Source organism: Epinephelus moara, chromosome 2 (assembly GCF_006386435.1).
Source record: "Epinephelus moara isolate mb chromosome 2, YSFRI_EMoa_1.0, whole genome shotgun sequence".
Classification (NCBI taxonomy): domain Eukaryota; kingdom Metazoa; phylum Chordata; class Actinopteri; order Perciformes; family Serranidae; genus Epinephelus; species Epinephelus moara.
Window position 1 is genome coordinate 18,657,346 of NC_065507.1, and position 26,678 is coordinate 18,684,023.

At 41.1% G+C, this 26,678-nt stretch overlaps 1 protein-coding gene across 1 annotated transcript; it reads left to right on the forward strand.

Moving 5' to 3' along the window:
- The first annotated feature begins 4,824 nt into the window (after positions 1-4,824).
- On the forward strand, positions 4,825-26,678 carry trarg1a (trafficking regulator of GLUT4 (SLC2A4) 1a). The gene is made up of 3 exons (XM_050032567.1): positions 4,825-5,817; positions 25,690-25,816; positions 26,558-26,678. The coding sequence occupies exons 1-3, from the start codon at positions 5,410-5,412 to the stop codon at positions 26,569-26,571; spliced, it is 549 nt and encodes a 182-aa protein (XP_049888524.1). The 5' UTR covers positions 4,825-5,409; the 3' UTR covers positions 26,572-26,678.

The following is a 26,678-nucleotide window of genomic DNA, read 5'->3' on the forward strand; positions in this document are numbered from 1 at the left end:
TCTGCTTAGTTTTACCGTGTGATCTCAGCATTTTCAGCCTCTCTTTCTACAATACAGGAAACGGTGTGGCGCCCACTTCCTACTCACAAAGTCAGGTATTATAGCCATAAAGTACCCTGGAAATCCAGAGTTCTCGCGAGAGCACAATTTGAATTTGCTCAGCGAGTCACTCTGGCAATCAGTAATGATGCTCATTACCCATGCCCTTGGAGCCGAGCTGCACCAATCACATCGGTGTATCTGATATAGGCGGGCCAGAGGTGAGCTAAACAGATGACGACAGCGCTGTGACGACGAAGTCCGGAATCAGTCAGTAAACATTGCAAGATGGCTACGGATGAACACCAGTTGTTTGAAACGGCTTTGGCCGCTACAATGAACGAGTTAGACTTGGCTTTTTCTCTAAAAGAGGAACAGAAGACGTCACTCGAGTCTTTCCTTTGCAAGAAGGACGTTTTTGCTGTTTTGCCAACCGGATACAGCAAGAGTCTAATGTACCAGTTAGCTCCACTGGTAGCGCTCTGGATACGACCCCGTGTATTGTTCTGATTGGTCGTAGTGTTATCCAATTGCATGCAGTGATATTTACAAATGCATGCTTGGTGCCGCCCCTCGAGTTGGGCCATTTTTATTACTCATGCCCAGACCCTAAATCTTTCTAGATTTGGGTCTGGATTTCCAGGCTAGCCATAAAGTGCACTAAAATAAGTTTCTGAAAACATTTCAGGGGAGAATTAGACACTACAGTAACATTATCTTGGTTTATATTTGATCAGCACTGCCTCGTCTTACAGTTTGATCTGAGTTTCAGAGAGAAAGGGAGCAGCCATTCAATCCGCTTTTATACTCTGTGTCCGTGGTGGCGGGCATATGAAAATGCAAAAGTACAATCTTTAGTTCGAGCAACAGCCTTAGAGCCAGGAAAAAATCATTGGAAGATGAGCAGGGCGATCTGGGAACTGGTAGGGTGGAGGAAAGTTTACCACAGTTCTTTTACACATACTGCCCACATTGTTATGACACAAAGCTGGTTGAAAACCAGCAACGTATCCCTTTAAATTGGTAAATATTTCACGGATTTCTTTGCGTACTGACTGCTGTTTGTATTGCATTGACAGTATGTAATGTTCCAATGTTTAACAAGATTTAAAGATGTATCTAAATGCAAGATTATGGATGCATTAAGTGATCTGAGTGGCAACTGCAATACTGTTGTGGAATATTTTCTCATCGTGCATAGAAAAAAATCATCCATTCTTAAATGTTATAATAAAATGAAAACCAAGTACTTCCCTGAGTCTTGTAGGCACAATGCCCTGCCACAAGGTGGGGCTCTAACCCCAACTATTCCTCTGTTTCAACCTGAACCCTGTTGGAGAAATTATCCTGCATCTATAAGCAGCAATCTCATTTTCATGAAGAGTCTAGGAGCTCGTAAAACTAAATGATCTGGGTGGTATGTACCGCTCGTCTCCTTCCCTTCTTCTCCTCTGTACATTTCAAAAAGACAGAGGGGAAGGAGACAGAGGGATTTTAATGCAAAGGGGGAGTTATGACTAACACATCCGGGAAATGCACTAAAAAACACATTTGAAGGCAATTAGGTTTGTGCATCGAGATGAAATATTAGATCAATAGCGTGACATCACATTGAGGGCTCGGTTTCATTCAGGGAATCCCCATTCATCACTATCTGCACCGTTTCCCCCACTCATCACTAACACAGGTCACGGTGCAGTGTAGCACCCACTCAGGGAAATGAGGCTGACGCTAATGCACCAGTCTAATGATGAGGAAAATCAATAAAAGCAGATCAAAGGGAAAAAAACCCACAGAGGATCATGATTAAACATTCAAGCTATGGCATCCATCCTTTTACAACCGCCTTTACTAATGCAGTTCCTGCCGCTGAATCCTGTCTGATGTGAGGCAGCTAAACAAGGAGACTAAAACTGTGGTTGGATACAGCAGTCATTAGAGACCAGATGCAATTTATCTCTTTCCAGATTCAGTCAAATGTTTTCTTAATCCTCACACTTAAATATCGTCAGTGCTGATGAGAAAATGGACTGAGAAAGAGTTTATGATAGAGGCTGTGCCTGCCCTGGGCTAAAACACAGGGCTACAGTAAATTCTGCATAGCAGCACAATCTGCCACTGGCTCTCCTCCATAAACCTCTGGTGCTGATGTTGAGAGGAGGGGAAGAAAGGGAGGAGGAAAGGGAGGAGGAGGAGGAGGAGGAGGAGGAGGAGGGGGAGGCCCTGCCACACTGCCCTGCTCCAGCATGAGACGCATAAAGTTAGCCAGAGAAAGCCCATGTCATGCAGGAAGTACAGTGATGGTGTATTCAAAATAAAAACCTGTAAATGCTGGATTCTAAAAGGAAGATAATAAATAAAGTTTTTTGGGTGTTTCGTGTCTGCTTGTCTTGGTCTTTACCCTCTATTTTTACGAAACTAATTATTTTGTTTTAATTTATGGGCTACTTATAAAGTTACGTCGTATACTTTATGTGTTTTAAAACTGATTCCTCTCTCTTTCATTCTTATATACACTGCATTCATTGAGCAAATGAGTTTCTTTAGATAAACAGTTCCCATTTACGTAGACATAATGGGCAATTACATTGGGCATGTAAGCAGAAGGAACTGGATTTTGATCCCTACAATCAACCAAACTGCTCTCACATCTGAGCCAGGGGTGTAAAACTTATTTTAGATCATGGGCCACATAGTACAGCCCAGTTTGATCTCAGATGATGAACCTATAAGTCATCAGCTCCAATAGTTTCCCTATTTTTGCGTAAAGAATGACAAGTACATTCTGTAGGCGTTCATCCTTTAACAAAACAGCTGACATGTTCTAAGAAAAATAAGCGTAATTTGACCAGTATGTCTCAGTTTTTCCACATTCAGTCAGTCCACTTCTCACTGTCATTACATGTGCATTTATCCACACATTTCCTGATACAGATTCTTCTGAACTGAAGCTGCTGATTGTTTTCTGGTCAGGGTGGAAGAGGCTCCGAAGCAGAATTTTACATGAAGCAGGCAACACATTGTTAACTCGCTCCTGCAACCTGGCACCTCATATCTTTGTTGTGTCATTTAGGCTAAGTCGAGAATGAAGTTCACTTCTTGTTTTATTGTCCTGTATTTGAAGACATAAGGAATGTATTATTCAGTAAGATGACCTCTGTGTATGTTGATTTCTTTTGGTTGGATGATCATGAAAAATTTGAGTTTTGTTTCAGAAGGGAACCTTTTTGTGGCTGAATTTCTTTGCCAGGATAGAAGGCGGAGCATTTTGTTTCTGGACTGAGTAGTTCGATAGCATTTACTTTGGATTGTTACTGTAGTGTCATTGTAATGGTGTCTTGTAAACTCATGAGGGTTGAGCACATGTAAGTGTACATGACACAAATAAAAATCAATCAATCAGTCAATCAATCAATCAAATCTTAGTCTAGTTATCTAGTGGGCCAGATTGGACCCATTGGTGGGCTGGTTCTGGCCCAGGAGCCATGTTTGACAGCCCTGATGTAAGCTATATGTTCAGATCAATACTGGCTGTACAGTAAGCCATACACTTTGTAACACATAATATTTTGTCATCTTACACATATTGCTTTGAAAATGAGCACAAAAATGTGTTTCCCAAAAAGTGACCTTGTTTGCAAGCTGGGAGGGTAGGCCTATAGAGAAAAAAAACTATGGCATGACAATGTTATATGATAGACCTATTTAATTAATGACCATATTTAGGCTACAGTATAAGTGCATCAACATGTCAACATGACACCACAGAGCCCCTAAATCCAAACCAACAATATGTTCCTCCACCATTGACACTTTGCAGCCTGCACACAACTGATTATCAACTGCAGAACAAAACCGGAAATGAGGACAAAACTTAAACAACTAAACAAAAATGGCCAACAATAACTAAAAAAAAGAGATATAGTAACCACAGCGGGTGCAACTAAAATTAAGCTTTTCAGCCACTAAATACCCTGACACTTCATATTGGATCAACAGCAGAATTAAACATCTGCAAAACAACAACATGAGATGAATAAACAAACTCAACAGCAGCGGCTGCAGCAGCCACAAACACGCATATTAAAGCAAAGGAGAGATGCAAAGTTTTTACACAGTGTAGAGCACACACGAAAAAGTTTGCTGTAGGACTCACCTGTCAGATCAATCTGTGATGTGATGTAGGCCTGCACCGTCTGCTCCATTTTGAACTCCTCTGCTTGTTTATTCTCAGCCTCTCTGTCCCACTGAACTCCTCGAACTTTTCAGACATGATTAGCTGAATGCAGTCACAACAGCACAAAGTCCCAACATCCCTCACTGAAGGCAAAATATCCTCAGTGAATTCAGAAGTAGCATTTAGCATGTCACAGACAGCGTGCACCTGTGGGTGCGTTTGATTTGAGCCACTTAGCTGCTCGCCAGGAGGCGCAGTAAAGGAGGATGCAACCTTTTTTAAACTTATGCCGAGCTACAATATAGACCAAAACTTAATCTATAATGATGTGATTCTTTATTATGTTGCATTTGATTATGGACTTTATTATATATATAAGACAAACTTCCTTCGGGACAATAAAGTCTTATTTTATCTTATCTTATCTTATCTTATCTTATCTTATCTTATCTTATCTTATCTTATCTTATCTTATCTTGGGTGAATTATTGTAGTGTATTCTATATGTATATCTATATTTAAAGAGGCTTTTATTCTGTGTTCTGTCTCCGGAAGTCCTCAGTCTTAATATGGGTGCTTTGACACTGGTCCCAAGTTGAGTAGAGTCGCTGTGCCGTTGCGCCGTGGAGACAGTTGGTGGAGGAGAGGAGGGGAAAGTGTCTGATCTGGGGTCTGCTTTCAGAGAGACGCATCACATCCATCCATCTGTCTGTAGAAGGAAAGAGACGCGCTCAGGCTACTTTCCAATGAGCAGACAGACTTAAAGACAAGTGTTGGGGCTGGATCAAGGCGGGCGGCAGGAGCTCCTCTGACTGCGTCTCTCCTCCTTGGATGTATCAGAGAGGAGGGGAGGCTTTCTCATCTGAGCCCCTCCGGACATGAGCCACACGGCGGATATGAAGGAAGGTGACGGAAAGTGATTGAAGAGGATAAAATGATGGCTGCTTTCCTCTCTTCTCTCGTTTTATTCTTTTCTTTCAGGAGGGCTGATCTGTAAGGTGACACCCGAGCTTTATAAAGCAGCTTTTAAATTGTCTTCATCCTCCTGCTTCACCTCAGCTGGTGATCCTGGTTATTTAATCAAAGTTGAAAGTTATTATCATGGGATGTCTCCTGACTTATAGTCAATTTTAAACCACTTTTTAAAAAGAAATTCCTTTTCTGATCTAATTTGGTACACCTGAGACTTGATCATGGCCATCAACACGGACACCGACTTCCTACAGTCCAACTTGAGTGAGGGTGGAGGAGGCGCACAGCCCGCGGACCCCCACGAGACGGAGAAACTCCTGGCTCTGACCACCGAGCCCGGAGGCAACGGGATGAAGATGTCCACCTCCTTCACGGTCAACATGGACAGCGACAAGGGCCTGGAGGCCGACCAGAACGGCCACAGCGTCGCCGTCAGGTCGGGCTCCGCCGGGCAGCTGACCGCCGCCGCCCCCCTCTCCCCATCCAAGGCCAGCCTGAGCCGCTCCTCCACCGGGAACGCTACAGTCCAGGAGACCCCGAAGCCCAGGGATTACCTCATCCTCGTCATCATGTCCTGCTTCTGCCCCGTCTGGCCCGTCAGCATTGTCGCACTGGTGTACTCCATCATGGTGAGTTAACTCTCTCAGTGGTTCTCCAAATCTACCAAAAAAAACTACAGCATCCTGCGAGTGCAAAAAGTGGGGCAGCAGAGGTGGATGTTTAGTGTGATGGAGAGACCTCATACTGATCTATGAACAGCATCAGTTGTTTATTAGTAAGCCTTTAATTTCAAACCACACAAACTAATATCCACGTGACATCTTTGTATAGCACAAGGTAAGTGTCAGGATTTGAAAATATGTTTGCTATCAATGTAATCTGGCTCAGACATGTCAAGTTAGTATAACCGACATGACAAACAAGTGAGATGCCTCCCAAAACAGCTATACCTTTCTGCAGTTGTGCAGTGTATACTGTACATCTGGTTTACCGAAGCATATTGTCTACTTATCCTCCTGATATCTGAATAAAGTGAGACAGACATGTTGGAGAAAGTGGATATTTCTCTTGACTAAGAGCAATATTAGTCTTTAAGAGGATGGCCATCAAACTGCATGACAGGGGAATATTCATAAGACAACATAAGCTTAAGTGCTATATCATAGGCAATTGGACTTGCTTGAGTGTCTTGAAGACGTTTTGCCTCTCATCCAAGAGGCTTCTTCAGATGTGAAAAAGTTGGTCGGCTTTCTACAACGTATCAGTCTCACTTTCCTCAGATATCAGAATGAGAAGTGCCGACGATATAGCAGTTAAGATTACCATGACCTGGATGACTGAGAATCTTCACCAACAGATAAGATAAGATAAAATAAGATAAGATAAGATAAGATTACACTGGGCGAGAGGCGGGGTACACCCTGGACAGGTCGCCAGACAATCACAGGATTACGTACAATTTAGAGTCACCAATTAACCTGCATGTCTTTGGACTGTGGGAGGAAGCTGGAGTACCCAGAGAAAACCCACACTGACTCAGGGAGAACATGCAAACTCCACACAGAAGGACTCCCCCACCCCTGGGTTCAAACCAGGAACCCTCTTGCTGTGAGGTGACAATGCTAACCACTATAAGATACGACAAAACAAGACAAGACAAGACAAGACGAACTTTATTGTCCCTAGAGGAAAATGTTGCTTGGAATCAACCTGAACCAATACATAGTCAAACATGACAGTGATACAACACGGACATAATAAATACATACAGTACAACAAAAATAAAAAACGGAGGATATATAAAGTTTTGCACATACACAGGCATTGGCATACGAAAAGCAAAAGTACAATCTTTCGTATGAGCAACAGCCCTAGAGCCAGCAGACATCATTGGGAGATGGGCAGGGAGATCTGGGCGCTGGTAAGATGGAGGAAAGTTTACCACAGTTTATTTACACATACTGCCCACATTGTTATGACACAGAGCTGGTTGAAACAGTATTGACTGCTGTTTGTATTGCATTACAGTGTACAATGTTCCTATGTTAAGCAAGATATAAAGATGTACCCATAAATGTTAAAATTATGGATGCATCAAGTGATCTGAGTGAGAAAAATAGTTACTACTGTTCTGATTCATCATGCATAGAAAGAAATCATCCACGCAGCCCTATCTGATACCACTGTGGGAGCAGCTTTGTTGGATTTCTTTCATTATGAATAGAAAGATATCAGTACATCCAGAAGTATATCAATGCTCTTTTTTATTGATCAATATTTTTGATTAAAACAAATCCCTTTTCTGTGAAATATGAAAAAAAATATTGCCAAATTGCCAAACGCAAGTTATCTGAACCCAGGGTGGTTGCTTAAAAGCACTTAATTTCTCTGTCCAGCAGCCCAAACTTTGATTTACAGTATTAAAAAACAGATTAAAGCAGCAAATCCGCAAACTTTAGAAGCCAGAACTGACAAACATTTGGTGTGTTCATTGGATAAATCACAACCAGTGACTGATTAAGTTAAATATAATCTTTACTTAACTCAATGGTTGGACTTTTTATTGTCTTATCCTGTGTAAATGGTATTCATTTAAACGCATTTAAATGTAAAAAAGATCTAAATAAAGGTTCCACCAAAACCAGAGATGGTCTCAAAAGACTGCAGAACAGTTGTTTCAGTTCACTTCAGCGTAATGTCGTATCTAAATATCCAAAAATTCCTCAAAATGTTTCATATTTTATTGACAGTACATTTTCTGTGTTTCATTGGAACATACACACACATGCACACACACATATCCAGAGCTCAGTGCATCATCAGCTTTCCCAGTGCTGAGTCTCCCGCTGCTGGTTGCTCTGGTTTCGAGGCGCTGACACTTGATTAATCCTCTCACTGGAAGTTTCAGGATGCAGGAAATGCTGATACAAGACGCAGCTAAGACACTGAAGCTACGATGGGCGACCACACATGCTTGATATGCTGCTACTGTTAAGTACTCTCCAATCAATATTCTGGGGACACAATTCTTAGTTGGTCTTCAGCAAGCACTTGTTCCAACCCAACTATGTGGCCTCGTCACATTCATATTGCAGCACATGCAGTTGAGTCGATGTTGAGGGTGCTCTGCGATCAAAGTGAAAGCTGACACTTGTCTTGTTGTCACCCTCTGCAGTGGGGAAAGGTCTGCAGTGAAAATGGTGGACTTGTCATTGAAGGCTGTGCGAGGCTGTAGCTCATTTCACAACATTTGGATAACGTCCAAGATAATTAAAGCAAGATACTGCTGCTTGTGCTTGATTTTGATGTGTAAAAATGCAAACGTGGTCTAACAAGCTGAGAAATGTGTCAGCTTTGTGTTCGAGAGATTCGTGATTTTGTAGACGTTTTAGAAAAATTACAGATACGGTGTAGCATTGATTGAGTGGGCTACATCTCATTGACGGTGACCTTTGCTTCGCTCTGGCACACACTGACTATTAGGTAATAAAAAGTCATTGTTTAAGCGATATGCCAGTGATATTGCAGCAAAGGTAAAACACAGTAATGAAAAGTGGCATCCAGCCTGTACACTTTGTCTTCAGATTACACTTGTGCAAGATGATACAATAAAACATCCAGCCACAGGAAGCTGCAGAGGGCATTTGATCGCTGGCATGATTTGATAATAATTATGTGGAAATTTGCCTTCAGTTTCACCTGTTGGTTGAAACACATCAGAGTAAAATCACAATACATACAATGAATGACACAAGATGCACAGTACAGACATCAGTAACGGACATGGTTCCAGTGCAAACAGCAAAGTTAGTGCATTTGGTATGAAAGGCCTCTTGTAAATGTTCTTGGTTTCTACAGCAGCTCTTTTATGAATCCTTTGAAAAGAGGATGAACCGGATCAGCCACAATATGTAGGGCTTTTTGTTACACTTGGTTTTGTATATATATATATATATACACACATCCCAGTTATTTTTGCTGTTTCCCAATAATTTAACTGGCCATGTTTTTAATTCTGGGTGGTCTCCCTTTGTTCCTAGCACCCATGTGTCGATGTGCACGTTAAAGATTTATGTAAACAGTCTCTAAAAATTTTCTTGCATAATCCCTGATTAGAAAGACAGGCTGCATTGCTTTTTTTAAATGGCAGTAAAACTTAGAGTGCCATCAAAAAAGGTTCCTTAATAGCCAGTAAGCACTGTGCTGTTACAATGTCAGTATGATCTGTTGTGATCCGACACTCCTCCTCCATAGACGCAGATGTGGAAAGTTGATCTTGTAAAGTCACAAATTTAATATCTGAAATAAAAAATAATGTCAAGGTTTGATGGTCTAAGAGCTGCAAATGCAAATGGCAGTTCAGTCGGGTAATTACAGACATAACTTCAGGCCCAGCGATCAATAAGTTATTTGCACTATACTGTACTGCACTGTATTGGTTAGGCTGCTGCACGCACACGCACACACGCACACACACACACACGTCCAGTATATGATCTGTTCCTGATGAGACCCTACATTAATATGTGGTGTGCACTTGAGCTACACTTTTAATGGGATTGTGTTACATACAAGACTTCCACAAAGTTTTTCACAGAGATCAACATCTGTAAAATAAAAATAAAAAAACACTTTATTTACAAGTAAGTACAGTTTATTTTCGTCACATAGTTTTTATTTTTAAGGGCTCTTCCCTGTTGTAGAGTGAGTGACTAACAGACAGCTACTTGTCAGAGACAGCAAACTAGCTCAATGACATGGCCAAACGCAAGTATGACACTGAATGTATTAGACTGTGTGGACCTTGAACTAATGTCACAGGAGAAATCTGGACCCTGGGGCTGGACCAGTTGGGAACCAGTGGTTTACCTTGTTCCCACAGGAGTGCCTTTTTGGTCCCTGGTAGAACCTTTTATAAAGGCTTTTATAAAGGTTGTGAGTGTTCAACCCAGAACCCCCTGTGCAAGGTTATACAGAGAACACTTCTGTAGTGTAATGGTTCCTCCTAAAACCCTCTCTGGGGGTTCAATTCTGAACTTTTCCACCTACTTAGTTGGCTAACAAGAACCCATCCAGGGGGTTCAACTGAGAACCCTTTGATATAATACCAGGTATTAATATAGAATCCACCAAGGGGATGGCAGTAGTAATTAAATAAGCACGGTAAAAAAGAGTAATTGACACACATGGATCTGTCTCCCACTAATCATGGTTTTAGTTGGACAGGTTAGCCAGAGGCATGTCATGTAACGTACGTCACGTGCAACCCCTAGCACACACTGGACAAGTCGCGCCACAGTTTGTAAACAGACGACCATGCAAAGTAATTACTACTTTTACTATAAGATTTGTACGTCCTCCACCTTTGCATTAGCTTAAAATCATGTGTGGACAGACTCTAATTAAACTTAATTGCTCACCTAAAGAGCCGATCTCCAGAGCTATGATACGCCAGGCAATATCTTTTTGGCCATTGTCTTTATAACGGCGGTTTTGTGGGTTGTTTAGGTCAGGATATTTCTCAACCTCAACAACGAGACTCTCCTCATCCATTATTTGTCACAAACGAGACACAGCAACAGCAACAGAGTTCTCTATGCATCAGTGGTGAGGAATGAGAGGAGTCGAGCTGCCATAGGAGCAGAGGAAAAGAGCTGCTATAGGAGCTGGTATGTACAAGCAGAGAGTCAGTGGGGGGAAATGCATTTAAATGCAGTGGTGTAAAGTGCAACGGGGCGGCAAGCCCAGGAGTACCGACACGCTTCTTGCCCCCACCCATGTGGAGCTATACATTGAAAATAATAGGGGCTGTCGCACGTCAAAAAATATGTGGCCTTTAGTCTACAATAACCTTTGAAGAACCCTTTCAGAAGCAAATGGTTTTTAGTAGAACTTTCATTAAGAACCCTTTTGAAACCCTTATTTCTGAGAATGTAGCTGAGCAGTGCAGATAAATAAGGCTTTTGACACACCTTCGCATTAAGTATCTGGCGGTATGTTACCAGGAGTCTTTTAGTGGCATCAGTAGTAACTCTGTTGTGTCAGGATTTTAACTCTCGTCGGCTGATGGCAGCTTAGTTGCTATTGGCACAGCCATTTGTGTTTTTCAGCACACTTTACTTCTGACACTGTACAGCAGCCAGCACTCAGATCTACAGAGAAACAAGGCAAAGGCAATGCAGTAAACCCATTAGTTCTGTAATATCACTCCTGTGGGCACTACACACCAAAGGGAATATCAGGCAGTATCCACGAGACAGCCTGTACTTCCCAGAGCCATCATCATGAACCCACTGACATTCACAACTCAGCCGCTTGCTAATGGCACGGAGAGTGTGAGAGTGTGTGTGTGTGTGTGTGTGAGAGAGAGAGAGAGATGGAGAGAGGGAGAGGCTTTGACAGAGGGCAAAAGAAAGAAAAGTGAAGGAGGGAGAAACTGGAGCTGGCCGCTAACTCAATAGAAGGCGAGAGAAGTCTATTTAGTTTCTCTGCAGAGGGCAGATTGCAGCAGTTAGCCAAGCTCTGTGGCAGCGATCAGCATCCTCTCTCTTTCCTAAGGGGATGGAAAGGGGATACGGGCCTGGCAAAGAAGATCAAAACATCATCGCTACAAGGGCAGGTGGGTGTGAGAGAAACGGCAAATGGCTATAAAGTAGTTCCTATCACTGGATTAGGAAGGAATTGAATCAGATACCACAGTGATGTCAGATAAGTGCAAGTGAGTCAGAGCAGGAAAACAGAGGTTTACAACGCTCGCTTTGAACAAATGAATCAAAAGTAATGTGGTTGATACCGCACGATACAGCCCAGTGAGAGTGCAAGCTCACGCCTAAGTGCTGATAATTTCCTCGCCCATGTGAAATGGATACTTCTGGAAAGTTAAGGAGAAAAAAAACTCTTAACTGCTGTTAAAACCATACTGGATCAGAGGAAACAGCCCAGACCCTCGACAAGTGTACAAAGAAAAGAGGAGATTAATTAACTTACTAATAACTAGCTTGAGCTCTGAAAACCCGACTGTACACCAACCCGCTCATCAGCAAACAGCAGACAGACAAAGTTGCACCCTTTTTCCATTATCACTCTTGGATGTGCCGAGTAAAGCCATGCCATGCCGATGTGTGTTACCATTGTTAGTTTAGATGCGGCGTGCCACGCTTAGCCGCACCCAAGATGGACCTTCTCCAGAGTAGGTCCAAAAGCTTGGCTGCCAGCCCTCAAGCGGGTCACGGTGATGTCTCGCCGACCGCAGCCAACTCCCAATGACCCCCAAACAAGCTTGTGTGTTGCAAGACTTGACTCACCTCTGTCGGCAGGAGACCAGAGAGAAAGACGTTTTTAAAAGTCTCTCAGGACTTTTGTAGCTTCTAACTGAATCTCTGTGGTTTGGAGTTTAGTTTCTCTCCTGCGTCCTGTCTTTACTTTAGATACCTGCTTTATTTTACTGTTTCATGTTCGCGATCCGCTGTATTAGAAGTTGTGTGAAGTTGTTTATTTTGCTACTTCACAATAAAAGTTTATACATACCAAAATACTGGGGGACTTTCAAGTCTAATTATATGGCAGGGAGGAAAGTGAAAGCAGAAACAGCCACAGTGAGATGTTGATGAAGAGCTGCAGACAACAGGCTCTTACTGCACTTCTGCAAACAGCTCACCTCCTACAGGTAAACTTTTACCTGCCCTGCTGTGGAAAAACACATGCAGCAAAAATAATGGGACTTTAGTTTTAAACATCATCACTCAAGACAAGCCGTCATCAGTTTAAGACACATTTTCAAGACGGTAGCCGTGTTGTGATGGAAATGGATGGGCCAAGCCAAGCCAGCCCATGACTGTCGAAAGGGGGTATTAGTGACTGACTGATCACACAGTGAAGCATGTAGCAGCTAAGGACCCAAGTATTTCCCTCAGGAGCCAGCAAAAACCCAAACAGAGCTAAAAGGAGCATAAATGCTGGACTCATCAAGTGGACATAAACAGCATTCAAAACAACTTCTAATGCTCCTCAGTGTGCAGTTATGTAGGGTAAATAGGCAATTGTTTGCTAACATGTTCACCGTTGCAACTGTATATCGTGATAATGTGTCAGTATTGTGTCTCAGCTTGTTCTGTTTCCCCCAAGTGGCCAAAAAAAATCAATGAATGCAGATTCAGATCTTCAAACTGTCATATGACCATTTTATGGTGGTGTAGATATATCGTCTTGCTATTTACTTGCATCCATGTTTGATAGACTGGGGATGGGCATTTCAGGCAAAAGTGCTATTTTATATTCACTGGGAACTATTTGACAACTATTCGAAGAGTTAAGGTTTTTCTCGATACTCCGGCTGAAGAAATGCCATCAAACTTCAAAAACCCTGCCCCTCGATGAAGCCGATGTGTAGCATGTGGTTGTTTGAATGTTGATCATCAAACTTACTTACTACAAAGCTTGACAGTGACTGCTGATCTGCGGACAGTGCCCCACTTTCTGCCGGATAACTCGCTGTCAAATGGCTGTGCTTATTTGTTGTTGATTGTAATATGCTAGTTTAACCTCACAGAGTTTGCACTGCACCTCATTTTCGTTTATTTTATTGAGGAAGTTCCACACAGAAGTTTTTCATGGCTGTTGAAGTCTCTGCTGTTTCTGCTGTTTGTATGATTTACAGCATACGGGCTCTCACAGCGCTGTAGAAAATGCTACGCTGACTGACCTTGTGTGCTCCAGGTTAAAATGCCCAACTTTAAAGCAGAATTTAACATGTTTCACAGTCTGGTACAAAACACATTTTTGGTCTCTATAGCTAAGTACCCCTTCATGACAAATGTACTGAGGGTGAATTTTTGTAGAACACACCCACTCACTTTTTATTAGGGCTTAAAGTTATGTATTATTGAGGATGTGGTGAGTGATAGGCTGTCTGTGAGGTGTCACCACAGTCTATCGGTTAGATCCGTCCCCCACTTCTTCACAGCTCCACCCTGTCGTCCAAATATGGTCACCTCGGGTCAGGGCGCCAAAATTTCCAAGACTGCAGCGGCCAAAATACAAAACTCAAGCATACATCCATTATTTTTATACAGACTATGATTTAAACTAACCTTTATGAGGTGTCATTATTGGAAAGCCTCAACAAGCACATAATGGAATTGTACCAATGATAGCCGATGTACATGCACTAAACATCAAACGAGACAGTATCCGTGTTTTAATCCTGTAAACGACAAAAATGCATTATAATTAATCTGTTAAGGCCTCATTTAGGCTTGTACAAGGAGTCAGCATCTTTCTGTGCTGGCAGATGGTGCATCGCTAACAACGGGACTGCCAAAAGTTACATCCATCATCATCCACCACCACTTCCAGCAGCAGGACCACCTAAAAGCCAACTTCCAGCTGGCTGCCGCCACAGATCTCTGACAGATGCTCTGGTGGGGAAGGCTTGCGGCTGGCAAACACGGAAGATGTGCAGTCAATTATGGGGATTGGAGAGGCAGGGGTAATAGGTTTTTACTGCTCAGACCAGCCTATCCCAGTAATGGGAAGGCCCAAACTGCGGGAGCGTTATTGCACGCTCGGCAGATTTGCCTGTGAAATATGGACTCGCAGTGCTGCACTGGATGGACGTCTGTGAATGTGTGTGTGTGTGTGTGTGTAGGTAAATGACTTCTTATTAGCAATCTAATACTGCAGATATAGTGGAGCACTTTATACCGTTGTTGCAAATTATAGGACGCCTATCAGAGTCCTGCAGAGAGAAAATCAGAGACTGCTCTTTCTATAATAGAATATAGATTTATTTATCATTTGCAGAGTTAAGCCTGTGCAGGTAATGATATTATCATACCACAGTGGGTAAAATAGGCTTTAATGAAAGCTGACCCCGTCATGGTGTGGCTGCAAGTGGTGGCATTCAAGCACCACCCAGCTTTATGAGGCATGGGGGTTGCTGTCGGCCATATTGCAATAGGAGCTTCCAAAGTCAGAAATCTTTAAATCCTACAAGTGGGGGCTTTAATATAATAGCATTCTTATTATAGTTATAGTTTATAGTTAATGTCAATAATAAGTCTTTCTATTATAATACGTTCAGTATGCCTGAGCTTGAAGTTATTACACATAGATGTTAACTCCAGTAAGCGTATATCAATCCTACACTCCCTCATGTTATTTGGTTTTTAGCCACTGTGCTACCGGCTTGGCTCGAGGTGTAGCTAAGTCAGCCTGTCAGACAGTCGGTCCACCCATGTTGTAACTGGACACTTGTTCTCTGGTCATCATTTTAAATGCTTTAATGGATCTGGAAAAAACATCATCTGATGGGTAATTAGTGCTTCCTTTTCCTGCATCAGTTTGAATCCCATGTAGAGATGTGTCCGCTCCTTTATGTACAGGACAGCCAGCACTTTGCAGATGTAGCCGACTATGATGTCACTTTGTTTATTTGAACACATCACCAATAGCAGCATGCTCTGTTAATCTTGATAATGGGCCCTCAACACCAAGAACAATAGCTATTTTGATAACAATGTGAGCATCCATACTGGTAAACGATTAGGGCTGGGTATCAATACTCAGTACCTTAAAGGTATTGATGAAAATGATCCAGTACCAAGTAGTATTGAAACATCTACACTCAAACAATACATCTACTGGATCCTTTTCGTGCCAGGGGTCAGATCCCGGACCGTCCCGACTCCCCGTCAAATAAACAAACATTCTGTTGCTGCAGTCTCCGGAGCAGCTGTCCTCTTGGCAAAGTCAGTTCAACATCTGCCAAGTTAGCACAAGCTAACACAGCAGCAGCAGCTAACATCCAACACTGAGCCATTAATCGGTCCCAACAAACTCACAACAATGAAATGGCTCAATCTGTCGTTAAATTCCTATATAACCTTTATAACCACTGTTATCTGTGTGATGTTAACAGTCACCCTTTCACCTTGTTTGTGCGGCAGGGCAGGCTCTCACATCTGTCCCCAACATCGAGCTCTTACTCTCACAGCAGCAGCTACCAATCATACAGTCTGAGGTGTGGTGAAGTTGAACACAATGTTTTTGATGGAGTTGGCAGCTAAGCGTGCCGAGATGTTCAAAAGTAGGGCTATACTACATGCCAATGCATTCACATGATGGGTATCAAATGAAGCACTCTACTGGTATCACTGGTAGTACCGGTAATTGTAATTTTTAAAATAACACTCAGCCCTAATGATGATAACAGTATGAGCGTCCACACTGATGAACGATAATGTCCTGTAAATGGTGGCGCCAACGCTCTGCACGCTTTAGCTGTAGTGGCAGTTTATGGAAATGGATACCGTTCATTAATGAAATCGCTCTGAAAGTGCAGCTAATGATATCATTCACTACGGTCGTCGTTATAATTGTGGAGTCGACTCCACCATCCATATGAGTCAGAATTATTTTTAGAATGTTGATGTGGACGACGTACTGCACTATGAGCTAAATTGTGAAACTTGACCCTGGATTATCTCAATAAACAGTGGTTTCCTTATTACTTGTGTGTTTGTGCGGCTAACACTTAACCTAGTTAGCTAATCTGAACTGTGTTTCCAGCTCACATGGTAACCAAGATATAAATACAATTAAAATTTATAAGCTGCAGCAGCTGCAGCAGCTAGAATGCATTTCATAGTGCCAAGAACCATCATGGGTCTGACAGGTTTGATCATCTGACCCCGTTGAGTGGTTTGCAATTTTAATGGAGACTCGAGTGTAACAAGGCTGAGTCTAAAAGCCCTGCTTAGCGGCCCCTAGAGGCTGTGATGCTCCTTACACAGACTGAGAAACCACTTGTCTCTCTTTTAGGGCTTGAAATGGCTGCAATTACATTACAAATTATCATCAACCATGAAGTTTGAAAGACTTTTTAAAATGGTTTCCAAATTAAAAAGACCAATATGTATCGAACTGTGAAATGCACTTTAAAGAAGGCTACATGACAGGGGAAGCATGAAGAAAAATTAACAAAAAAATTAAGGTTTAAAGAAGTTAAGGGGCATAAATGTAAATTAACAATTTGATCTGAATGGCCAGTCTCACAGACATAACTACACACCAGCTCCTGGCTGTACACTGTCCCTCTCCACCAGGCTGCTGCCAGCCCTCCATTATTAATGACAAGAGGGAAAGGGAGCACTTACTGACTTACTAGCCTCCACCTTCCTTTGCTAAGCGCATGAACTACAGATGGAGGGAGTAGTGTGTGTGTGTTAGTGTGTGTGTGTGTGTGTGTGTGGCCGTTGTGTACACTGGTAGCACAATGAACACTGGACAAGACACTTTGAGGGTAGAATTTCCCATTCACAAAACAAATATGACCAGGCTCACTCTCACTGTGAATCAATATAGACATTCATCAGCTGAGCGAAGGGTGCCTCCCACTAACCACACACACACACACACACACTCTCTCTCTCTCTCTCTCTCTCTCTCTCTCTCTAAATGTCTTGCAGCCCCCGCAGCTAACATAAAACAATGCAGGGTGTATTAACTGAAAACAAGAATGCTGACAGAAGCCTATTTCTTTCTGTCTCTTTTTTATTCTCCATTTTATGACGGACTGATGAAAAATATCATCTTTGCAGATCCACCCTGATGAATGTTTTCTCTCTAACCAGGCTAAATGAGCAGTGTTTTCTGAAAGGGGGCCTCCATTGATTTAAGGTGCTGATGTTACTTTCATTTGTGATGTGAGTCCAGATCGATGCGGGCTCCACTGGGACTGTGTTTGCACCATAGCTTCACATTGCAGTGCTGGAAGTGAGAAGCTTTAGTGTGTCCCTGTGTGAGAGGAAAATCTATCTTACTGTCAGGAGCCCAGATTGACACGTGCACTGTTTTAGCTTTTGTGGCTTAAGTCACATTGAAATTACATTAGGGGTGTCAGTATATACTGGTACTGACTATAACCATGATATTTAAAAAAGAAATATTAATATGTTAACCCTTTGAAACCTTTTGACACCTTTAACATGTATTTAACCCTTTGAACAAATTGGTGGGATTTCCTTTAAAGACATAGGGGGGGAAAGCAATGAACAATTTGCTAAGAAAATTTTATTTAGAAAATTTTTTAGAAAATTACATATAAAAAAAATTATCTAAAATAAATAAATAAATAAACATAAAAAAAAACAGGGAAAAAAGAAAAAAGCTAGGGAAAATTATATTATAATTATCATATATTTAGAATTATGACGGAGAATTATTGTCATTTTTAAGCACTTTTTTCAGGTCATTTCCTGGTTTTTAACTTTTTTTTACTAACTTTCTTGTTAATAATTTTCCCGTTTTACTAATATCTTGCAATTTTTTATTTTATTTTTATTTTTATTTTATTAACCCATATTTAACCAGGTAAGTCCCATTGAGATCAACAATCTCTTTTACAAGGGAGACCTCAGAGATCCATTTTGGGGTTATTTCTTCTTCTTTGCTCACTGCCTTCTTCCCATAATTTGAAAGACATCAAGCTCAGGTTTCAAAGGGTTAATGATACACATAATAATATCGTGTACATAATCCAGCGCTTCTAAAATTATTTTGTTTCTTTCTGCTCTCTCTTTGTCTCCCTCCCCCAGCGCCATCTGGTTTCCTTTTCACATCCATCAGGTGTAACTGTTCTTTTTGTGGGCGTTAGAGACTCTCTGTCCATCTCCCTGCACCCTTATTTTCAGTTAAATTCATCTGTCAAAAAAAAAGAGGCAAAACACACAATAAACAAAGCGAAAGATGAATTTGACTGATAGCATTATTATTTCTTTGGTTAAATTTTTAATAGACATGGTGATAATATTGTTACTGTGAATTCTTTTGACTGCAATAATCATGAAGTGAAAATCTGATATTGTGCCAGCCCTCAGTTTTACCAAAGCCAGCTTGACAGTTTTAGATATTTTTCATCACTGTTTTTCAAAGGCATTATTATGCTTTTGAAGTAATGTGAATCAAAGCCTGTTGAATAAATTATGTTACTTAAATTGAATTAACTGAACTTAGATCAATAAATCCTCTTACACCTGACTTTTAAGGGAATATCTCACACATATACAAGCAGCTCAGATCATATTTTTTATGCTTCTTAAATAAATGAATGAATGACTTATTTTTGAACCAAAAATAAAAAAAACATAATAAAAAACAAACAAGACAAAGATAACAGTGTCCAAAAAGAAGCAGGTAGAAGTAAAACTTACATGTCCCTACCCCTTTCTTACATTTCTTCTTTTAACTTATATTATTTCAACACATTCCCAACTGTATTTACAACTAATATACAACTATCCCCAGTCTATTCACCACCACAATAAATATGCACTCCCCTAACATAACCGTTACTCATCTATATATCTGCCAAAAACATCTTTTTGTTGTAGTTTTTTTAATTGAATTATATTTGTGCTTTGTTTCAACCCTCTTTAAACATGATTATTGCAGTTTTAAATTTGACCAGATCTAAAAATTTCAATGCATGTGACTTTAAAAAAAAGTGTGTTCATGTGTTCCCTGTACCCCACATTGTGTACTGTCCTGATTGCCCTCTTTTGAAGGATGTATAATGTTTGTAAGTTGCTTTTGTAAGTGTTGCCCCAGACTTCCACACAGTAAGTCAAATGTGGTCGTAAATATCTACAGTATTGATATTCCAATAAGAAATTATATATTTAAAAAAAACAGGCTTCTGTTTTACAATCTGTAAAAAGCCTGTGGAAAATAAATCTTTACTCATAATTTTAAATGTACACTGTTCTCACAAACATAAAAAAAAACCGTCCTCATTTAAAACATTTCTCTGGCCACCTACTTCAGTGGAACACCCCAGTGTACCAAGCGCACTGTGGGATCTGACTACACCCGAGACAGCCTGGAGACAGAGAGGCTCATGGGATTGAGGGGATGAAGTAACTAGCAGGAGATCAGGGAGGATGGAGGGAGGGCTTTCTCTCTTTGTCTCTCTTTCTCTCTGCAGTGTAATCTTATCTTACACTGAGGCAACCCCAACTCTGCACCCTCAGTATTGACTGAGCGAGGCAAGACAAACAACACATTGTGACTTAAAAGGCGTAAAATAAAAGTAGTATGTTACATTACAAAACCACCACACCTATAAAATTGTAGATTAAAAAAATGTTCATATTATCATGAGCTTGTAAATTTTGTGTGTTTTTTTTTTTTTTCACTGTAATAACTGCAAAGTAACGTCGCTGGATAGCGGCAGCAATTATTCCATTTAACGCCACACTATCTTTATGGAGGAAAGCACCCTACAGAAATATAGTGGTGTAATTTAATATAGATGAGAAGACTGAGAGCTCCATTTCCTGCTGTGCTGCACACAGCATCTGGCTAAAAAGAAATGTTCAGCACCACGGACAGCTCCCTAAAGTTTTCATCAGGCTTTAAGAGTAAAAGATGGTGCCGTCACAAGAGCGAGCAAATGGCCGTGTCGCAGGGGAAGTTTGAGTTTAGACTTTGTTGTGTGTGATCTCCTCACCTTCTGCCCTTGCTCTACTTTAACACAGAGTGTGAGTGACACTTTTCTAATACTGTATTCCCCCCCTGAGTCTGACCTCTGAACGGTCTCAGTTTACCAGGGCAAGGACCCAAAAAGAAGTGAAAACCACCCCGCAGGAGTGCTGACCCAGTCTAACTCGCACAAGCTGGTATTGAACACAGTCCAAGCAGCTCTGGATTAAAATCTAGTGGGTGGAAACTCCACTGCATAAGTTTATTTCACTGTTTTGTTCAAGCATTCCCAGACAGTTTTAGCCTCCTTAAAATGCACTGGCAGTGCCGACGTAAAGGGACGATCAGTCGTCCTGTAGCATTCTGTCATAAAGGGGCTCAGTGAGTGCCGTGCAAATGTAATCAACACCATCACACAACCACCAGATTGCTGTGTTTTCACTCTGCGTGATGGATGCATTTGGTCACACAACCAGAAGGAGACAGCAGGAAGTGGAACTCATCAGAGCAGGCGATGTTTTCCAGCTCTCAGCATCCAATCTTGTTGTTCCTTTCCAGTACAACCTGGAATTCTGGTTCAGTGCTGATAGAAACACAACTTAGCCGCCATACCACATTAATGGGATGGGACAGGTTGCATGTTCTTCTTATTATGTTATTATGGGGTGTTTTAACACCAACGCTGCACTGATGCTCTGTACACTTCCTGTTTGCTTGTTCTAATCTCTAACCTGACACCATAGTATCATGTTTATACACTTTTTCTTCCTGTGTGTTATAGCCCATCATCATTTGCGTCTATTTTTTGTCCTAACAGGTGAAAGTAAACAGGGATGATACGTCTTTTGACCTGATTCACCCAGTCAGTCTGTTTAAAAGATGCTTCTTATTGTCAACAAATCACATTTAATAACCAAAAACAACTATATTTTAGTCCGTCTTTCATACGTTCGGACTTTTCTGCCCCATCTTTGTTAGTCATTTTTTAAAAACAGGTCACTAGTCACTGTATATTTTCATTTTTAGAGTAGAAAGGCTCAGTAATTTCTTGCTGGGCATTGCAGTTTTTAACAAATGTTACACAAGTCGGAGGAAATAGTTGGTTGATTGGTTCATTGATGCTTGGTCAGTGGCCCTTGGCGTCAGACACTGATGCACAGAGGCCCCCTTTCACAGTGGTATAAAATGCATTGGGCGGTGGCATTTTTTGACGCTCTGAGCAACTGCTGTAGCATAAAGAGTAAGAAAGTCAGCATAAGGTGGATGAAAGGGGAGGTGGATGGGTCAAACAAACACTGGACTTTCAACCACGAGACCGCAGTTCGTGTCTCATGTGAAACCAAAAGGCAATTGAGCTATGTTAATAGCAATGTAGTGTGTATATGACATATGTCACGTGATATTATATTACATTAGTAACACAGTAACACAATAATCCCAGCCAGGATGTTTTTCCTGAATCTAACCATGTACTTTTGTTTATTTTAAGTTTATTTTGAAAAGAGACCATATGCATTTACGGAGCCTAAACTGTACATTTCCTGTGAAAAAAAGGAAGTTTATTTTGAAAAGAAACAATGCATGTAAAGAGTGTACATTTACACGCGGCCCCTGAATATCCAAAACTGATGCAGGAGGGGCCCTTGTGTGTCATATTTGACATGTTGGGCCCCTGAGCAAGCATCAGTATGTTTTGAACATGGAGGTGACAGGAATAAGCCATATCAGATTTGGCTAATTAGCTGATAATTGTTAGTAGGATCAATTGATCGCTGGTCTTGGTGTTGTCATGGCATTTGCTGACAATAAGAGAAATATCAGCTGTCTAATCTTTTGAGGGAAGATTGGCATCCCTAGTGTTTCCTACAATGCTGTAATTAAAGTACACTCTTTTATATGCTACCTCATGACGTAGAAGTAGATTCAGTAACTTTTGTAAAATGATAAGGACTTCGTAAAATATCTAAAAGACAAGATATTGTAAATAACGTCAATGACAAGATGTCTGTATCATGGTCAGATATTCTTCTCTGTTTGTGTGTGTGTTTGCCTTTCATTGGTTTTCGTACACTAGTGCATGTGTCATGTACAGTAGTGTGTGTTTCACAGTATCACAAATAAAGAGCAGCCCAAATTAAGTGCAAACCAATGTGGGTGAGAAGATGGTGACATAAATCATGTGAGATTTGTTGTTTTGGGATTCTCACATGTGAAAGTAATGCACAAGGATTCCCATCTACATACAACCACAAACACACACACACGCCTACACACACACATAAATCATCCTGTCTCCACATCTCCAGCACACATAAAGCAATATACATACAGGATCAAGTTGATCTACGACCCCTTCACACCGCTGCGCTCACCTTCTCCATCAGTCGCCTCTGCCAGTCACATCATTCCATCAGTCCCAATCTGCCAATCTGAAATACACAATTTCACCGTTCACAGCTTGGAATAAATTACTGTTGGCATTTTATCTGAAGGGACTCACACTACAGCACCCTGTAGACAGGTCAACTTTACTGCACTGTATGTGTGTCATTTCCCCTTTAAAATAACTGTGCTGTCGATTAATGGAAAACCACCTGATAAATATTTTAGAGTGTAACTCTCAGAGAGCGTCGAGCTGTTGGACTGTGGAGGGAAAGGTCTCTGGGTCATGTATGTATAGACTATAGACTATAAATCCCTTGTTTGAGGTGTAAATGTGTAAATTTGTGTTTTTAGGACTTTTAAGTTTTATTGCCCAGTTTAAAACATTTGTTAGAAAATACATCAGAAAGTAATCAAATGTAATAAGTTACTTTATTTTGAGGAATACATTAAAATAGCTACATTACATTTTTAACAGCGTAACTAGTATCCTGTAACCACTTCTATTTCAAAAGTAACTTTCCCAACACTGCTGCTGATTCAGCTTCTTTCACTGTCTGTCATGGAAATATAAATGTTTTTTTTTAGTGCTGCTTGCTTGTGTCAACAAATTGAAGCTCACTGGGGAGATGTACTTATTGAAAGTATCTGTGGATATGTGTGAAATATGAACGTCACAACTGCCTATAGACTCAAAAACAAAGTTATGGTGAGCCAAATGGGGTACAATTAAAGGAGTTTGATTAGTTTCTTTGTAACTTAATTTTCATTTTGTATTCTACTTACTGCAGGAAAGAGGTCTTCTAATGATGTATGTATTAGGCATGTACATGTAGTCTTTTTTCCAGTATTGAACATGTTAAATATAATGTAGCTTTAAAGGTCCTGTACATGAAATGTACTAGAATCAAGCAGTGAATTCGCAGAACTGAAACATCTCCCATGTGCGAAGCATGTAGAAAAACTTATATCCATCATTCCATTGTCCGTAACCGCTTCTCTTCTTGAGGGTCACGGGGGTGCTGGAGCCTATCCCAGCTGACATTGGGTGAGAGGCAGGGTACAACCCTGGACAGGTCACCAGACTATCACAGGGCTGACACATAGAGACAGACAACCATTCACACTCACGTTCACACCTACGGACAATTTAGAGTCACCAATTAACCTGTACGTCTTTGGACTGTGGGAGGAAGCTGGAGTACCCACACTGACACGGGCACAACATGCAAACTCCACACAGAAGGGCTCCTTCCTGGGATTGAACCAGCAACCCTCTTGCTTTGAGGCAACAGTGCTAACCACTGCACCATCGTACCGCCCCAGAGAACTACATGCCAGTGCAAAAAGCAGATGTCCCTGTGGTGGCCAAAGCGACACAAAGTAAAAGCAACAGTGGTGATATTATTCACACGCTCACCTCACTACTTTGTTAAGAACACTAGCTAATTTTATTCGCAGGCAACCACATGCCAAACAGTTCAGATCAAATTCAAATCCACACTACACAGTTTATTTGATTGATAATCTCTTTGTTTCCTTTCAGCCACACACTGTTTAAATGGAGTTCACACATTTTCACATTGTAGGGCTAGAATGAGTTATTTTCTGTTGTATTATTCATTTTCTTTGTCCTTTGTTTGAGTTACCGTGGTGCTGGGAGGTCTCTTCCTGGGGGGGATTCGTGTAGTTAGGTTTTCCTTTGTATTAGTTGTCGTTAGACGTCCATTATGTTTCCACCTTTTGTGTTAGATGGTTTGGACATGCCACCATATATATGTCCCCTCATGGTTCATTTGGTGAGGTCAGTTTGTTCAGTTAAGGGACTGTGGTTTGTTGCTGTTAGTTTGAGTATAGTTCTGTTTGTTTGACCTATTCTATAGGCCCAGTTACTAAGTTCATGGTTTGTATTGCTTTTGGCATTTTTTGGGTAAGTAAAATCCTATATTTCCAACCAAATCCTGTTTTCTCACCGCCTCACTGCTCAGTCCCTGACAGGCCCTATACAGAGCCTGTGTTTGATTTGTCCTGTTTCCCCCACCGAACAAGCTTTCTGACGACTGTGGGATTAAAATATTGAATACTGTTTTGATACAAGATCTATCATGGCCTGGTGGAACTTAAACATTAAATAAAGTTTTTCATCTATCATCTATTTAAAAAGGATGTAGCAACCTCTCTTATCTTTCATTTGGGCGGTCGCTTCAAAATGTATTTATTTATTTAACCTTTATTTAACCAGGAAGTTCCACTGAGATTGAAAATGTCTTTTACAAGAGAGACCTGGCCAAAGTAGCAGCCAATCAAAACACATTAAAAATGCAACGAATACAACATATAATACAAAATCCACAGTAAAACATTAACTATTCAAACATAGTGGCCTCTCAAGAAAAACAGGCACATGTCTCTGTCACCACATTCTTTATGATGCCCTTAAATTCATCAGTGTTTCTAATTTTAGATCATTTTTAAGATTGAAAATGTAGCTTGTTAGGGAGTGATATGGCCTCTCTGCTCTCATGCCCTGATTTGAGAGAGGACTACTGTGTAATTATGGTTTATATATCTCTGCATTGCTTGACATTGTCACTCTAGTGTGTGTCTTGGTGTTACCTTGTGCTTTTGTGTGTCTCCAGTCCAGAAACAGTCTCCAGGTGGGGGACATCGACGGGGCCAGGAGGCTGGGTCGACTGGCACGTCTGCTCAGTATCGTCGCCATCGTCCTTGGCGTTGTCATCATCGTAGCCTATGGCTCATTTGCAGGTACAGAAACAAGGACAAGGACAAATTTAAAAATACAATGATGGCTAGATTTCATGTTTGTGCTAATTAAACATGCACGGACAATATTAATGAAGTCTCAATGATATGAAGTCAGAATAGAGTCAAGTATTGTATTTGTGTATGACCATATTTGACTGTATTTGTTCAGATATGTTTTACTGATTCAAACATTTGACTATTCATACAAAATGTTTTTACACTGTCAGATATGGTCATACAAAGCTACAGTATTTTTGACTCTATTCTGACTCCATACAATGATGCAGTGTGAATCAAACTGCATTAGATTAGTTTTATGGCTACAGTAGTCTGGCTTATGAATATGCAAAGAGTTCTAACTTGAATATGATGCGTGGTCTCGCGCACGTGTCCACTCACAGTCTCACACAAGCCTTTAACAACAAGTGTTCACCGACAAAGAATACCTACTGCATTACGATTACAGGGTGATATATGACACTACCACACAAGCTTGAGATGTGTGTTTTTCTACGTCTTAACTCAGCACATTTCCAAGGCGTGTGTGTGTGCGCAGATTGATTCAGCACTGCAGCGACTGTAGTGGGCTGACTGTGCAACAAGGGCGATTGGCCCTGCTGCTCAAAGCCTTCGACACTTGAGCCGCAGTCAGAGTAATGAATCTAATGGTGAGTTTAAGCTGTCTGCGTGTGTACGATGACTTTGTCTGACGATGGCACTCTTCTCCTCTCCCCTCTTTAGCTGTAAACCATTGACATGGAGGACCCGAGGGGAAGAAATGAACCATGAAAGCCGAACCACGGATGCAACAAGGGGGGGAAAAGCTCATTCCAAAACAAACAACAACAAAAAAAAAAAACAA

Excerpts from the sequence above, each read along its gene's own strand:
- trarg1a (XM_050032567.1), top strand. The coding sequence starts at position 5,410 with ATGGCCATCAACACGGACACCGACTTCCTACAGTCCAACTTGAGTGAG. Across the intron at positions 5,818-25,689 it reads CACTGGTGTACTCCATCATG|TCCAGAAACAGTCTCCAGGT; the intron begins GTGAGTTAACTC and ends GTGTGTCTCCAG.